This window comes from Aulonocara sp. 'chitande type north' Nkhata Bay, linkage group LG19, assembly GCF_057382095.1.
Source record: "Aulonocara sp. 'chitande type north' Nkhata Bay isolate Kocher_YH1m ecotype deep benthic linkage group LG19, A_spYH_male_GT1.1, whole genome shotgun sequence".
Lineage (NCBI taxonomy): Eukaryota > Metazoa > Chordata > Actinopteri > Cichliformes > Cichlidae > Aulonocara > Aulonocara sp. 'chitande type north' Nkhata Bay.
Window position 1 is genome coordinate 12,977,198 of NC_141362.1, and position 14,530 is coordinate 12,991,727.

General features: G+C 42.1%; 2 protein-coding genes across 3 annotated transcripts; one reads left to right on the forward strand and one right to left on the reverse strand.

Annotated features, from left to right (window-relative positions):
• Positions 1–1,175: 1,175 nt before the first annotated feature.
• Positions 1,176–4,547, reverse strand: fam167b (family with sequence similarity 167 member B). The gene is made up of 2 exons (XM_086275606.1): positions 4,162–4,547; positions 1,176–3,700 (listed from the first exon to the last, which is right to left on the reverse strand). The coding sequence occupies exons 1-2, from the start codon at positions 4,492–4,494 to the stop codon at positions 3,437–3,439; spliced, it is 597 nt and encodes a 198-aa protein (XP_086131732.1). The 5' UTR covers positions 4,495–4,547; the 3' UTR covers positions 1,176–3,436.
• Positions 4,548–6,503: 1,956 nt separating this feature from the next.
• On the forward strand, positions 6,504–14,329 carry LOC147306645 (myotubularin-related protein 9). 2 transcript variants are annotated; one of them, XM_086275457.1, is made up of 11 exons: positions 6,504–7,000; positions 7,299–7,355; positions 7,749–7,857; positions 7,991–8,116; positions 9,813–9,986; positions 10,530–10,747; positions 10,822–10,983; positions 11,872–12,017; positions 12,276–12,492; positions 12,578–12,729; positions 12,876–14,329. In XM_086275457.1, the coding sequence occupies exons 1-11, from the start codon at positions 6,816–6,818 to the stop codon at positions 12,974–12,976; spliced, it is 1,647 nt and encodes a 548-aa protein (XP_086131583.1). In that variant the 5' UTR covers positions 6,504–6,815; the 3' UTR covers positions 12,977–14,329. The 2 variants fall into 2 exon arrangements, with proteins under 2 accessions (XP_086131583.1, XP_086131584.1); XM_086275458.1 differs by lacking the exon at positions 7,299–7,355 and having other exon boundaries at positions 6,505–7,000; positions 12,876–14,326.
• Positions 14,330–14,530: the final 201 nt, after the last annotated feature.

Below are 14,530 nucleotides of genomic sequence, written 5' to 3' on the forward strand. Positions count from 1 at the left end.
TGCGATGCTATCAGTGTGCAGAAAGTTTTCCAGACCTCCTACCTCCTGCTACATGATGCAGGTGCTGGCCTCTTTCGTGAATGTAAATGAGGGCTCTTTTTTTTTGCCTCTAGTGCTTACTCATGTGCATCATGTAGGCTTACTTGGCTTTATGATAAACAGATGGATTACTATTCTTTATTTACACTGTAATATCTTCTGCTGGTTTGATGGCAAGCAGAAAGATACGGGCGAAAAAGGGTCACGGGAAAGTATCTACAGGGCAAAGAATGAGCAGCCTGAGAAACACAAGTCTGCAGCCCTTTATTCTGAAAGCATTCACTCAAGAATACGGCCTCAAGCCGTAGTACTTAATCCTCTGTGTCTTCCATATGATACTCATTTCCATGTGTCTAACTATTGAGGTCCCGCGACCCACATGAGATCACACAACTCCTGAAGTATGCCACTTGTGATCATTTCAACAGTCTTAGTTGCGCTCTCATTTAACACGGCGTCCGCGCTCTGCCAAGGCATATTTGGTGTCGAGCTTGACTATGTCTGCTTCTGCACATCCCTCCAGGGCCCCTTTCATACGTCTGAGTGTTATAGCAGGTCATGGCTGTCTCTTGGGAAGGAAAGAAGATACCGTTGTGCCTGGGTGGCTTTAGGACCGAGGGTGGATGATGGAGATGGATGTGCTGGAACATGTGGGGATGTTTTCCCTCACTTACACCGACAGAAATCATACAATCATCAGCATTTCATATCTCTGTTCATCCATACTCATGTCTGCTCCTCCCATCTCAGAACAAGCCTAACTCTAATTCTAACTTCAACCAAAACTACTTACAAAAAGGCTGTTTAAAAAAAGAAAGAAAAGAGATATCTAACCAAAACTTTCAAGCTTTTACAAAATATCATGACTCTAAACGCTTGAAACCTCAACCTGTTTCTGAAAAAGATGGCTGGGAATGTTTTCATTTCACTCTATTCGCTGTGTGGTTTCCTGAGACACTTACGTTGCTCAGATGAGAGGTTTTTTTGAGAAAGCTGTGACCCATTCTGAACAGGCAGGTGTAACACTGTCTCCCATCATATAGTAATTATAACTGATTCAAATATGATAAATAAAACCTCTTTAATATGTCTTTTATGTGAAAGAAAAAGATTTAGGAATTTACACTTTAAGGCGCTTTTTATATATATTCATTCAGTTAAGTCATTACATTCATATTACAACTTGATTTAACAATCTGCATAGAATAATACATTTAATAGATGTTTTACACTTTTAAACATCTGAATGAATTTAACCAAAGTTAAATATGAACCAAAGTTAAATTCATTCATTCTTTAAAAAACTAAACTAAAGACAAAATCATTTAAAACATAAAATATACTTGGTCACTGGCCAGCCACATATAGTCTAAAATCAGTGCTCTGCAGCATCCTGACGTGCTAATGAAAAACAAAGAACATCGGACACGAGCTCCTGGTTTGTGTCACTGCAGCTGCTAGGTTGCAGAGATATTTTTGGTTTGTGAAGAAGAGGTGTAAAAAATGCTGGAGTGTGACCTGCCTGTGGCTGCTGTAAGTGTCTGCATTAAAGGACTTTGTTTACTTCAACGTGTTGCTGAGCATTTCTGTATCGGCCCAGACCAGACAGGAGCAGCTGCCTTCATGCATCAGTTTCAGTAAAGCTGTGTTTCCCAAACTTTTTGGCTCGTGACCTTTTAAAAGGGTCGTTAATGGCTTTGCCTAAATCTTACTTGACATTCAAAGTGCCGAAAAATATATTTGATGGGAATACATCTGACTCTTTTCAGAGGTCATGACCCAGTTACTTAAAAAATAAATGAATAAAAATCTGCAGACGTGAACATCATCTATCTAATCATGATGCTTGTAAAAGCATGATGGCAAATAAGAAGTAAAGAGGCTTTAACCTTGCTTAACTGCAGTCCTCACATGGCAGATCACGGTAGATTAAAAATAAAACTTGAGTCATGATTTCAGAGAAGAGACGTTGCTGCTGAGGTATTTAAATGTATTTTAGGGGAACGCTATTAGATTCCATTTTATTGAAGAGAAGCCAGGCAAAGTGAGAAACTCACAGCCAGAGAGATGAGTAGCATGAGTAGCACTGCAGGCCACAGGGGAAATATGTGATATTTTTTTTTCATTCAAGCTTGAAAACAGCTTCAATATGTTTTGTCTTTATTTCATTTTCTAAATTGTAACATCTCACTTTTGTTCCAAGACCTATTTAGGCTGGCAGCATAATTTCTGAGGTGATGTAAGGTAGTGTGACCTGAACACGTGGGAGGGCTACTTTCATTTCTGTATAACCTTAAAGTTGACCTAACATTTCCTCATTTTCTGTCAAATGAATAAGATCAGAAATGATTTAGAAATCTGTAAAAAAAAAATAAAAAATAAAAGAAGAAGATTTTCTGTTGTTTTTTTTATCAGGCAAATTGTTGCTTCTGTTCAGGAATGCAAGTAAATGACTGTAATTCTCAGATAACATTAATTATATTTTTCATTTTATTTTCATTGCAAATATGAATTTGATTAAAGCGCCTGCACGTGCTGACAGATTTCAGAAAATTAAAAGTTCATTTGGTAATTTTCGAAGGCATGCTCTAATGCATGTTTTAATCACTGTATATATAAGTTATATCTGTTCTAGGCACATGACAATGGAGAACAGTCATATTAAACATGAATTAAGTTCCCAATAATGAGGTCAGTGTATGCAAAGTAATCCCCGTGAGCCAAAAGCTCAGGCACAGACTGCTCCAAACACAGTTTCCGACAGTTTTTTCTAATGACCTCAATGAGAGGGGATAACCTTAACAAAATCGCCTCACCTCTTCTCAAGAGGGGCAGCCAATCACAATAAAGGTGGCTTCGGGGAGCTCGTTTCTAACAGTGGGTGGAGTGAACTCAGTAGAAGGTAAATAAGGCATATTTGAAATGTGAATTTCTACTGCACTCCTGCAGAGTCCAAGAATATGAACAGATTTATAAATGAGTTATTGTCCCGCTTAAACTTCTTTGTTCAATATGAATTTGCATCACCAAATCACCTTGGTTTCTGATATTAAAAATATATTCAGTTCACTGAGTATACTTCAGTCTAGCTCTTAGTCTTCATTAATTCTCTCAGTCAACAGCAGAGCTGCCCAGACCTCATCCTGCAGGAAGCTGCGTGATGATAAAGGTGTATGCCCCTGCAGGTCTGTATGCACAGGCTTCCTCATGCATGTCATACCAAGGCACACATCAAAGTCATCAACGTTTTCATTTTCATTCACAGCTGCTAGTGGCTCATCTTTACTTTTGCCCCACTGCGCCATCAACGGAAATAACCCTTTATAACAATAATGCCTACACAAACACAGAGGAGGTGACGGAGCGTCCTCGGTGGCATGAGTGAGGCCTGCGGTCTTTAACACAGTGAGAAACGCCTGGAGTTGATATTCATCTTGGTGAGGCCCAGATGCTTTAGAGGGGTGGACAGAGCAAAGGCAGCCTTCATGGGGATATCACACAGCAGGTCCGACTCCTCTTCGCACTCCTCCAGCTCGTACGTTGCGTCGTCCAGCATCTCCTTGTGACGGTGGCACACTTGCTCCACTTTGAGCCGATGGATCTCCACCCGCAGACGGATCAGCTGACGGGCCAGTCGGTTGTCCTGAACTTGCATTTCCCTCTGAGGGTAGAGGAGGGATGGAGGGAGCGCGTTTGAGAAGAAAGTGAGTTTCAGTGTTCAGTTTAGCAGAACATATGTGGAAGTTTGGATTTGGATGGTGCCTATCTCCTCATCAAAGGGTAAAAATCATGTGGACTACATGGGTTGCAGCTTATGAGAAAACAGGCACCATATTGTTTCGCAATCTGTGTGTTTAGACTTCTTTCCCTTAAGTTAAGACAAGCAGTCATGCAAGCAAGATCACTGACACCTAAAGAGATGCCTATCTGTTTTAAAGGTGAAGTAGGAGATAGATAGCTATCTGTATTTCTCAAGAATGGATAAGGACTCTGTATTATTTATTTATTTACTTATTCATTAATTAGTTTTAATGATTGGAGATTATCAAGAAGTGCAAATTATTTCTCAGGGCGTGACGCATCTTTAGATAAAAATCAAATCAAATTTCTGGAGGAACTCACCAGCTCTTTTCTAAGATGCTCCAGGGCATCGTCCATAGTGTCAAAGCCACAGATGCTGCCCACAACCAGTTCTGACCTCCTCAAAATTGCCGGCACGGAAACGACTTGCTGTCCTCCTGATTCGGGACCGTCCGCGGAATTTCTTTCCTTCCACGCTCGGCTCTGTACGCGCTCCTGCCACTCGAGGTAGGACGGTCTGCGGGTCTGTAACTTCAGCTTCTCCGTGAGCGCTTTCACGCTGTCCAGATCCTCCGTGTCGCCCTCGGAGGACGAGCCGTCTCCAAGCTCCTTAAAATCCATCGGTGCAGCAGATTGCTGATACACGCTGAGCATTCAGGGAGCAGGCTCGCTTTCTGCGCTGGCAGCTTGGCGATTAGAGCGCAACAGGTCCATGCCTCCTCTCCTTTATAGGGAGAAATAGCGCAGTGACCGCCCATCCCGCACAGGACAGGGAGGCTGGAGAGTTTGCAAGCTTTTGTCAGGCGAGGGAAAAAGATATCCTGAAACCAAAGTCTGAGATTTTATTACTGTGCATTCACAAGTTAAATGACTTAAAACTATTTAAAATAGTTTTACATTTATATTACAGGAGAAACTGCCAAAAGAAGAAACGAATACAGATGTATGCATGTATTTCCTGGACATCAGGTTGATGTGCAGGAATCGCTTTTCTCTTTCTGCTTGCCTTGCTTTGCATTCTGGGGTAGTTTTGATCTAAAAGTGGGTCAATTAACTGCGTGCACTGAAGTACAGATTAAATTTCCATCTGCAGTATGAAAATGGAAATAATCAAGTAAAGTACAACAAACCTGCGCCTGGATGTATGAGAAAAATCTATACATACTTACATACTTACACACAGTCAGGTGAAAAACCAAGTTTTCTGTTCAGCTATGTAAAACAGTAAGTAGCCTACAGGCTTACTGTGCAATTTGCCAACAAATTCCCCTCAAGGTCAGACTGAGTAATGCTCAGAAAAACTGCAAAAACCCAGGAGCTCCATCTCAGACTCTACAGGCCCCAGTTAGCATGTTAAAGGTTAAAGTTCATGACAATAAAATTAGAAAAAGACAGAACACGTTGGCTTCTTTGGAAGGGTTGCCAGGAGAAAGCCTCCTCTCTAAAAATAACATGGCAGCACAGCTTAGGTTGGCAAAGTTGCAAATGAACAGTCCATAAGACTTCTGGAACAACATCCATTTGTTTGTCCATAACGCACAGCACCATGTTTGGAGACACCCAAACATAACTTATCAGCCCAAACCAATTATACCAACTGTGAGCATGGTGGTGGAAGTGTGCTGATTTGGGCACCTAGCAGTCACTGAGTCAACCGTGAGCTCCTCTGTATACCAATGCAGAATGAAATGTGGAGACATCTGTCCAACAGATAAAAATTGGCCAAAAAAAAAAAAAAAAAAAGCAAAAGAATTAATGTGCTGCAATGATCCAGTCAAAGTACAAAACTCAACCTGACTGAAAAGAGCTGAGCATGAATGAATTCCTGCAAACCTCAATGAGCTGAAGCAACGCTGTAAAGACGAGCGGGGCTAAAACTCTTCCACAATGATGTGACACATCGATAAAGTCAAACAGAAAACTGCCAGAGGTACTTCTACAAGCTTCTGAATCATGGAGGTGGAACCCACCATGACTGCATATAAAACTTACTGGATGCATATCTAAACTAGTTATTTTAGGCCTATGTTGGTCACTTTTTTCTTTCATTTTAAAACTTGTTTGTGGTGTGTTTTCTTGCATCAGTGTTCCTGTTTTTATTATTGTGGTTTATGCTGCATGAATTATATTCCCTGGGGCAAAATGTGTGTTTAAATGGATGGATGGGATAGGACAAAGCATCATATTTTCCACTTGGTTCAATAGCCCACACGTGGGTGCGCTGATACACTGTACTCTATTATGTTACGTTTACTCTTTACAATAAGGCTAGATACTTATTTATATATTTTACAGGTGACTTTATTTAATGCAAAACATCTCAAATTGCAAAATATAATGAAACTAGTCAAAGCTGAAAGTTGTAGGTTCAGTACCAGCTACACTTGTTCACACTGTAATGCATCGTAATACCAGCAAAGTGATACTGTGTCAATATTTTGTAGCTGACAGATTTCAATAGTTACACACAGCAAAAGCCAACTTGGCAGATGAGTTGTGATTGACGATTTTTTGTGCTTGAGTATGGCGCCATCTAGTGACAACCTAATATACTACAGGTACTTCACAGTGGCTCTCCCCCCCTCTGCAGTGCGCACAAGTTGTGATAAGTGTCACTTCTCACTCACTGTCTCAGGAAACGTAGACTTCCGCCTTTTGTCGCCTAAAGCAGCACATTTTCCACTCCCACGGCAGTTAAGCTTAGCCAGCTGTGTGTGCAGAGGTGTAGCCACATAAGAGGACGACAATGTTCAGGAAAATATGAAGCTTCTTCTATTTATAGACTTCTTATCGCCAATCAAACAGAGCGCGGCTGCAACGCTGCCCAACCAGCTGTGCGTGCAGAGGAGGAAGCCCGCTTTCGTTTTCTTACAAGAGAGGCGAGGACGTGATTGAGGTGCTCGGCCACTTCTGTAGTTTAGAAAGAACAGAAACAAAGTTCTGCAGACGGACTTTGGGTGTTTGAAGGGGAGCTGATGGAGTTTGCTGAGCACATCAAGACGGCCAATGTGGAGGATGTTGTGCTCCGACAGCCGCTGCAACCCCCGAGCAGAGGAACCCTGTGCATCACCGGCCACCACCTGCTCTTCTCGGACAGGGAGGAGAGTGACTCCCGGCAGGTTTTATTGCTCCTTAGGAACATCGATGCCATTGAGAAAAGGTGAGGGAGGATTGAGATCAGAAAGGTGATAAGGAACCAGATCAAAAACGTGTCTTATAAGAAAAGTAACGAGTATCCTGCAAGAACAATGTCGCACTTTTCTCTATCTCAATTATTTTTTAATTGATTAAATTGATGATTAAATATTTGATGGTGGACTTGTGATTCTTAGAACTTATTTATTATGATTATAACTCGCATGATCAAACCAGTAATCACACTAATCAACACGAAACGGTGTGAACTTGCCGGTAATTCCTCTGATCTCTCATTCCTTCCTCAAATCTTTTTTAACCAGTGTGGAAAACCTTACGGGCTATTCCGGCTTCTTCTCTAATGCAAGCCACAGTGAAAGGTTGGACATCCTCTGTGTTGCCATGTCATGCTGTGTGCTGCTCTTGATGCAATTCTGAAGAAGTAACATTTCCCAACAAGATTAATGCAACGTTTTTTCCGTTTGCCACCCTCCACATGCTCAGAGCTGTGTACTGCTTGCAACTAACAGCTTTTTTTCTTCGTAGCTCTCTGAAACCTTTTGTTAGGTATTGCCACCCCCCACACACACACACACACACAACCTACCTGACTCGTTTTGCCCACTTTTTCTGCTGCAAGTCGAGCCTCATGCACCGCCATAGGCAATAAATGGGGCTCTTAGAGGGGGTGCATGTTTTCTTTTGTATAAGAATCATATATTTGTGTGTGTGTGTGTGTGTGTGTGTGTGTGTGTGTGTGTGTGTGTGTGTAGGATGTCTGGTTCATCTGGAACAATTACGATGAAGTGTAAAGATCTGCGTGTGCTCCAGCTTGACATCCCAGGCATGGAACAGTGTCTCAACATTGCACACTCTATCGAGGTACACAACTAATGCAACCTGAAACACACAGGCACAAGAAAATAACTGTTGGTCTTAGAGTAGCCTGCTATTTTTCTGCATATGTTTTTCACTTCTTTGCATGTATCGGTAATCTCTCTTTAACTTTCTGCAGACACTGTCCTGTCTGGACTGCGTGTCCGCAATGTACCCTTTCTTTTACCGACCTGTTGATCTCAGCCTGCCGGAGCAGTGGGGTCTCTCATCTCCTGAAATGCACTACAGTCAGATGAAGGAACTTGTAAGCAACATATAAAACTCTGTATGCTTGTTTTCTGCTGTAGATAATTTAATACTTGTAGACACAGACATTTTTCAGGTAACATTTTCCAATAATGTCCCTACAACCACATGACAGGAAAATGCCAGGGAAGTGTAGGGGTCGGGATTCAGGATATCCTTCTTGCTTAGCTTTCATTTGTTTTCCCCTTAACTTCAGAATGTGTTGCACACAGCTTGAATTCATGTATAACACACCAACGTCTTCCCGTGGGAATGGCATGTTGCTATGGTGAAGGGTCGCAGCTGAGGGCAGCATTTTTGCATGTGTTTTACAGACACAAAATTCCCAGAACATGTAGGATATCTGTGCTTTTAACCAGACCAGCCTGAGTAGTGTTTTTCACCCATGATAAAGTGGCTGGAATTTGCAAGTCCCAATTATTTCTCTCCCACCGACTCTTTCCATCACGACAGGAGCTGAGCTGTTCTGTCTAGTTATAAACTACGAGCTTCAACCATTCTTACAGAGTTTTTAAGAATACCTTTTACAATTTAGGGAACTTGATGATTAAGTTTCTTTGATAAAATTAAGAAAAGTGAGAAAGTTGTTATAGCGGTAAGGCAAACAGAGCTATAGTGATTTAACTTAGCCTGATACATTATAGGAGAATTCTTCAACAGCAATGATGGTGAAAGAAGCGTGACACCTTACTTTGGCGCAGACCAGTGATTTGATGCACGGTTTCTATGGATTTATGTCATTGTGATGTTTCAAATAAGAGTGCAGGGATGTTTTAGGATAGTTGCTGAGTGGCTTCCAGAAGGACTTTAGTTTAGCTTAGTTTACAAAAACATTAGAAGTAGCTGTAAACAGCTGATCTGGCGCCCTGCAAGGGTAAGAATCAGTGAGCTTCAGAAGCAACATTTCTGAAGCTCACTGATTACTATGCTGTCTTTTTTTGATTTTACCTGTTTTTATAGGCAGGCTCCTCTGGTCACCAACCTCACAGTGCCAAAAAGACTTAAAAAGACTTAAAAAGAGACATGCCCCACGTTAGGTTTTGTGCACATTAAGGAAAGCAGATATTCAGTAGAGGTCTTTGAAAAGGAGCTTTCTTTACTTGGGAGAGAGCCGAGCTACTGTTTACAGTACTTATGCTTAAGTAACCAGCTGGTTAGAGTACATTTTTATTTGTTATATTGAGGAAATGGTACCTATTCATGAGGTTAACCGATTAGAATCAAGTTCCACAATTTGGGTTTTCAGGACTGCACCTAATCAGGTGTGGGTACTACTGAGAAAACATGTCCCTAAAAGAGGCCACACAGGAGTGATCCTACAGTCTGGACATGAAGAAAGGTTCAGATCTCCCTAAAATCATCCCTGAGTTCATCAACTGGAAAACAGTCTGTCCAGCAGTAGTCATGGTCTTTTATTTTTCTTAATCTCTTACTAAGAAATCAAATAAGCCATAATAGGGCAGTTGTTATTAATTAAAGATCCACTAAGGATTAGCTTGGAGCATAAGCACACGCTTTATGCAAAATAAAAATAATGAGACTTTCCTCACCTATGAACTGGACTACTCCCAGTCCAGCTCAGCTCAAAGTCCCCTGTGACTTTAGCAACCGGGAGGTTAGCATGAATAATAACAGGTTACTTGATACTAAAGCTCACATTTTCCTTTATCGCCTTCTCTCTCACTTTTTTTCAGTATGAGAAGTGGAGACTGAGCACCGTGAACAGAGATTACTCGGTTTGTCCCTCCTACCCTCCGGCAGTCATCGTCCCAAAAAGCATAGACGACGACACACTGAAAAAAGCAGCCAAATTCAGACAGGGAGGACGTTTCCCTGTTCTCTGCTACTACCACAAGAAGAACGGCATGGTGAGGTGATTTAGTGTTCACTTTTAGTGTCACGGTTTGTGGCAGAATGGCTAAAAGCAATATAAAATGTCCAAAAAGTCCAAACATGAACAGAAAACATCCGAGGAAACAAACAATCCAACGACTAACACAGGAGAGACAGGGGGACAATATATAGTCGAAGGAAGTGGGAACGGCTGAGGACAAGACACGGGTGAAGAGAATCAAGACACAGGATAAAATATAACTGACTACCAAAATAAAAGAACTGATTTGCTGAACATGGTGAGCTTGACACAGGAGGATAGACCAGTACTCAGAGGAAAGAGAGTGAAACTAACACTCATAAAACCAGTGAACAGAAGAAAACTGTCAGAAAACTGCAACACTTGAAACCAGGAAGCCATAGAGAAACTCATTCGATAATGATACAAAATACAAGAGAGCCAAAATCAAAGCAATCACACGAAAATAAAAGAATTTAAAGTCCCAAATTTAAAAAACTGTTATGGTTAAGGCTACACATTTGACTGAACATTGTTAACAGGATGAAAAATGTTGTAGGTCATCATGCGCAGCAGTCAGCCGCTGCTAGGAGCCAATAGGAAGCGCTGCAAGGAAGATGAGCTGCTCCTCCAGGCTGTGATTGAGGGTTCGGACAAAGGCTACATAATTGACACTCGCTCCATGCAGCAGGCTCAACAGGCCAGGATGACAGGTGGAGGGTTTGAGTCTAAATCGTTCTACGACCGCTGGAAGAGATTTCACAGACAGATGGAAAGGTGTGTTTGCTGACTGTCTGATAATACTGATTTGTCAAACTTGCTTCGCTATACACTGCCTCATATGTGTGCAGGGGTAAAGCTCTCCAGGAGAGCCTAATTAAACTGGTGGAGGCTTGTGGTGATGAGTCCAACAACATGGACCGCTGGCTCAGTAAGCTGGAGAATTCAAAGTGGCTGTCGCACGTCCAAAATGCTCTTTCTACTGCCGGCCTGCTGGTGGAGTGTGTGGAGAGGTATGAATAACACCCACACTCTTATGACTTGGAAAACTTTATGGTAATATCTTGTGACTAATTCAATTTTATCTGGAAAGTACCAATTTACAGCAACTCCCATCTCAATGTGCTTTTTATTGTAAAGACTCTATAATATTAGAGAGAAAACCCACCGAGGATCAGCACTTTGTGACAGTGGGGAGGAAGAAATTACTTTTAACAGGAACAGAGCTCGGACATAATCAGGATCAGGGACAGGCAGCTATCTGCCTTGACTGCTCTAACTCTAAGCTTAGTCTTTAAACTTTCCTTTTTGCTAAAGCATATAGTTAGGGCTGGATCAGGTGACCCTGAATCCTCCCTTAGTTATGCTGCAATAAGTGTAAGCTGCTGGGGGATTCCCATGATGCACTGGGCTTTTCTTCTTCACTCACTGTGTTAATAGACCTCTCTGCACTGAATAATACTTGTTATTAATCTCTTTTTCTCTTCCACATTATGTCTTTATCCTGTTTTTCTTCTCTCTCCTCAACCAATCACAGCAGATGGCCCCGCCCCTCCCTCAGCCTGGTTCTGTTGGAGGTTTCTTCCTGTTAAAAGGGAGTTTTTCCTTCCCACTGTCGCCAAAGTGCTTGCTCATACGGGGTCATGTGATTGTTTGGCTTTTCTCTGTATGTATTATTGTAGGGTCTACCTTACAGTACAAAGCGCCTTGAGGTGACTGTTGTTTTGATTTGGCGCTCTATAAGTAAAATTGAATTGAATTGAATGTAGACACAAGGAAGTGAGGGCAAGTCAACAACCACTTGTTTTAAATCTTGAAGAAACAGAAAGAAGGCCATAACTGTCTTCCTTACACACAGGTTTGTTTTTCTTGTACATGTTAATGAGTGTTGTTTCTTCCAGGGATGGCCATTCTGTTCTTGTTCACGGCTCTGAAGGGACAGACTGCTCTTTGCTCATCAGCACTCTGGCTCAGCTCATCATGGATCCATGCTGCCGCACAGTGGAGGGCTTCTTGGGACTGCTGGAGAGAGAGTGGATACAGGCGCGTGCCAGGTTTTAAGTCGGGGAGGATTACAAAGAATTTTAAATGTCTTTTTTTCTTGATTTGCTCCCATAAATGTTGTCGAGAATCCAAAGAAATGCATTGTAACATCGGGGATCTCTGTCTACTTCTGACACGAGTTTCCAAACAAGCGGTGAGCTTTTAAAAATAGAAGCACACCCAGCGACTACAGGACTGAGCCTATCTGTTGCCACAAAATTAGATCCTAAAAGCTGACACGTGTTTGTGTGTTTGCAGGCAGGACACCCGTTCCAGCAGCGATGCGCTCACTCAGCTTACTCCCATGCTCGTCTCCAGCAGGAGTCTCCGGTGTTCCTGCTGCTGCTGGACTGCGTGTGGCAGCTTTGGCGGCAGTTCCCCTTGGCTCTGGGCTTCTCTGAGGCGCTGCTCCTGCGACTGGCGACTGAAGTTTATGCCTCGGATTATGGCACCTTTCTGTGTAACAGTGATCAGGAAAGGTCAGTTTTTTCTACATATTTAAAGATTGCTGCCGAGTGTCTTCATTTCAAACTAAGATTCACACTTTGTTTGCCCTTCAATCAGGTGTGCCTTGGAAGTAAAGGAAAGGACTCACTGCTTGTTCCGGGCTCTGCTAAGGCCCACGGAGAGGGATTACTACTCTAACCCCCTGTATGAACGCACTGAGCTAGCAATCTGGCCCTCAGTTCATCCTCAGTCCCTGCAGCTCTGGAAAGGTGAGCTTTGCCCTGCACTTGTTTTCAGACCTCATCTTTTTTAGCCTTTAATGTAATTGCAGTGTTGCTGTTCTGAGCTTATGTTGTTACCGCTTTAGTTTAGTTTAAGTGTTGGTGCTCACTCTGCCCCGCTGTCTAACCCTCAGGCTATTTTTTGAGGTGGACCCAGCAGGTTCGTCACCTTGAAGAGGCTCAGGAGGAAATCAGGAACATGGTCATTGAGTGGGGGAAGTTAGCACGCAGCTGATGCCTCGTTCGTGTGAATGAGGTGGGATCACATGGTTCCAAGGAGTTAAAACAAAATACCTGATTTTGATTTGACCTGTCGCCTTCAAGGTTGCCCGCTGGGCACTTCTGGACTGTTTTCGCCCTGGCTGAAACTTGTAGATCACTCTGAACCTGGAAGTCCCATTCTTATTGCACACCATGGATTTAAAAACGTCTATGCCAGTATGATCCAGCTTTTATTAAAGATACTTACCTGTGAAGAGGACAGTGTACCAGACCAAACAGCAGACTCCACAGTGTTCCAGTCAGGTGAGGAGTGTGAGTGCGTTGAAAAGGCAAGACGATCTTCATGTTCCTCCCTTAGAATGATATTCAAGTTGTAGGCTCACGATTTTAGATGTGTTCCAACACGCATCACATTCAGAAATGTGCAGGGGGCAGAAGAATTCGATGAGGATTAGACTGACTTGGACAAAACCGTTAGATTTTGGATACATGTCTAAATTCACCTGTTTCACAAAGCTGTGGATACCCATTGTTAGAGATGTTAAGCAGGAAAATGGCACACTGAATTGTAACTAAAATGTTTTTCAAAGAAGGAAAAATCACCAACAGTGAAGCTGTCCAACCACTCAGCTCTGTTTACCGCAGTGGAAAATCTTAGTCTTTTTGAAGACGTGTGAAGACTTGCCTTCAAAACGGCAGTAAAGACGTAACAGTATAGAGTATATGAAGTGTCCCTCCTACCTCAGTCAGACTCAGACCAGTTTAGCAGAACAAACAGAAATGGCTGGCGTCCTCGATGCTTTATATTTAGACAGGATCTTAAAACCGCAGCGGTCCGGAGGTGACACAAACTTGAGAGAAAGATCAGCTAAATTTAAATTAGGTGCTTTTTATTGACAGAGTTGCAGAACTTTGTGATCCTACCTTGTGTGAATTAGAGAAGATGAACCTGATGAATGTTAACAATATGCAATGCCTAATGTGTTTTAATGTACAGTATTTTTTACACTTGCATAAAAGTTTTCTTACAAAAAATGTGGTGCTTGTGTGATTTTAATACACTAGGCTTGTGTTTCAGTCTAGCATTTTCATATATATTTATCCCATATTGTGTTAAATAATGATTGATGTTACTCTGATTTCTCTTTTCTAACCTGTATGCTAAGATAGCCTGACTGCCTTATGACTATAGATTTACATTTACTAGACTGAAGCAGGAGTACCTTTACAGCTCCCCATGCATCACTATGAACAGGCATATTTCACCAACATGTCTAAGTGATTCCTTCAGAACTCTGGAGCTGTTAAATACAGAGGACAAAACTTGCCAAAGCTTTGTTATTTTTCCAGTGTTTAGCATAATTGCAAAGGGATAATGATTTCATGATATGTATTCACTCATAAATATTATGAATAGAAGTCAGCTGTATAACAGACACACCTCCCAGTCCTGTTAAGCTCAGCTAAACACTCTTCACAATGCAAATCCCTGTGCACAGCAAGTCAGCATGTTTGCACACACGTTGCTTTGCACGCTGGAGACTGTAGTCCTGCTCAGTCAGGAGCC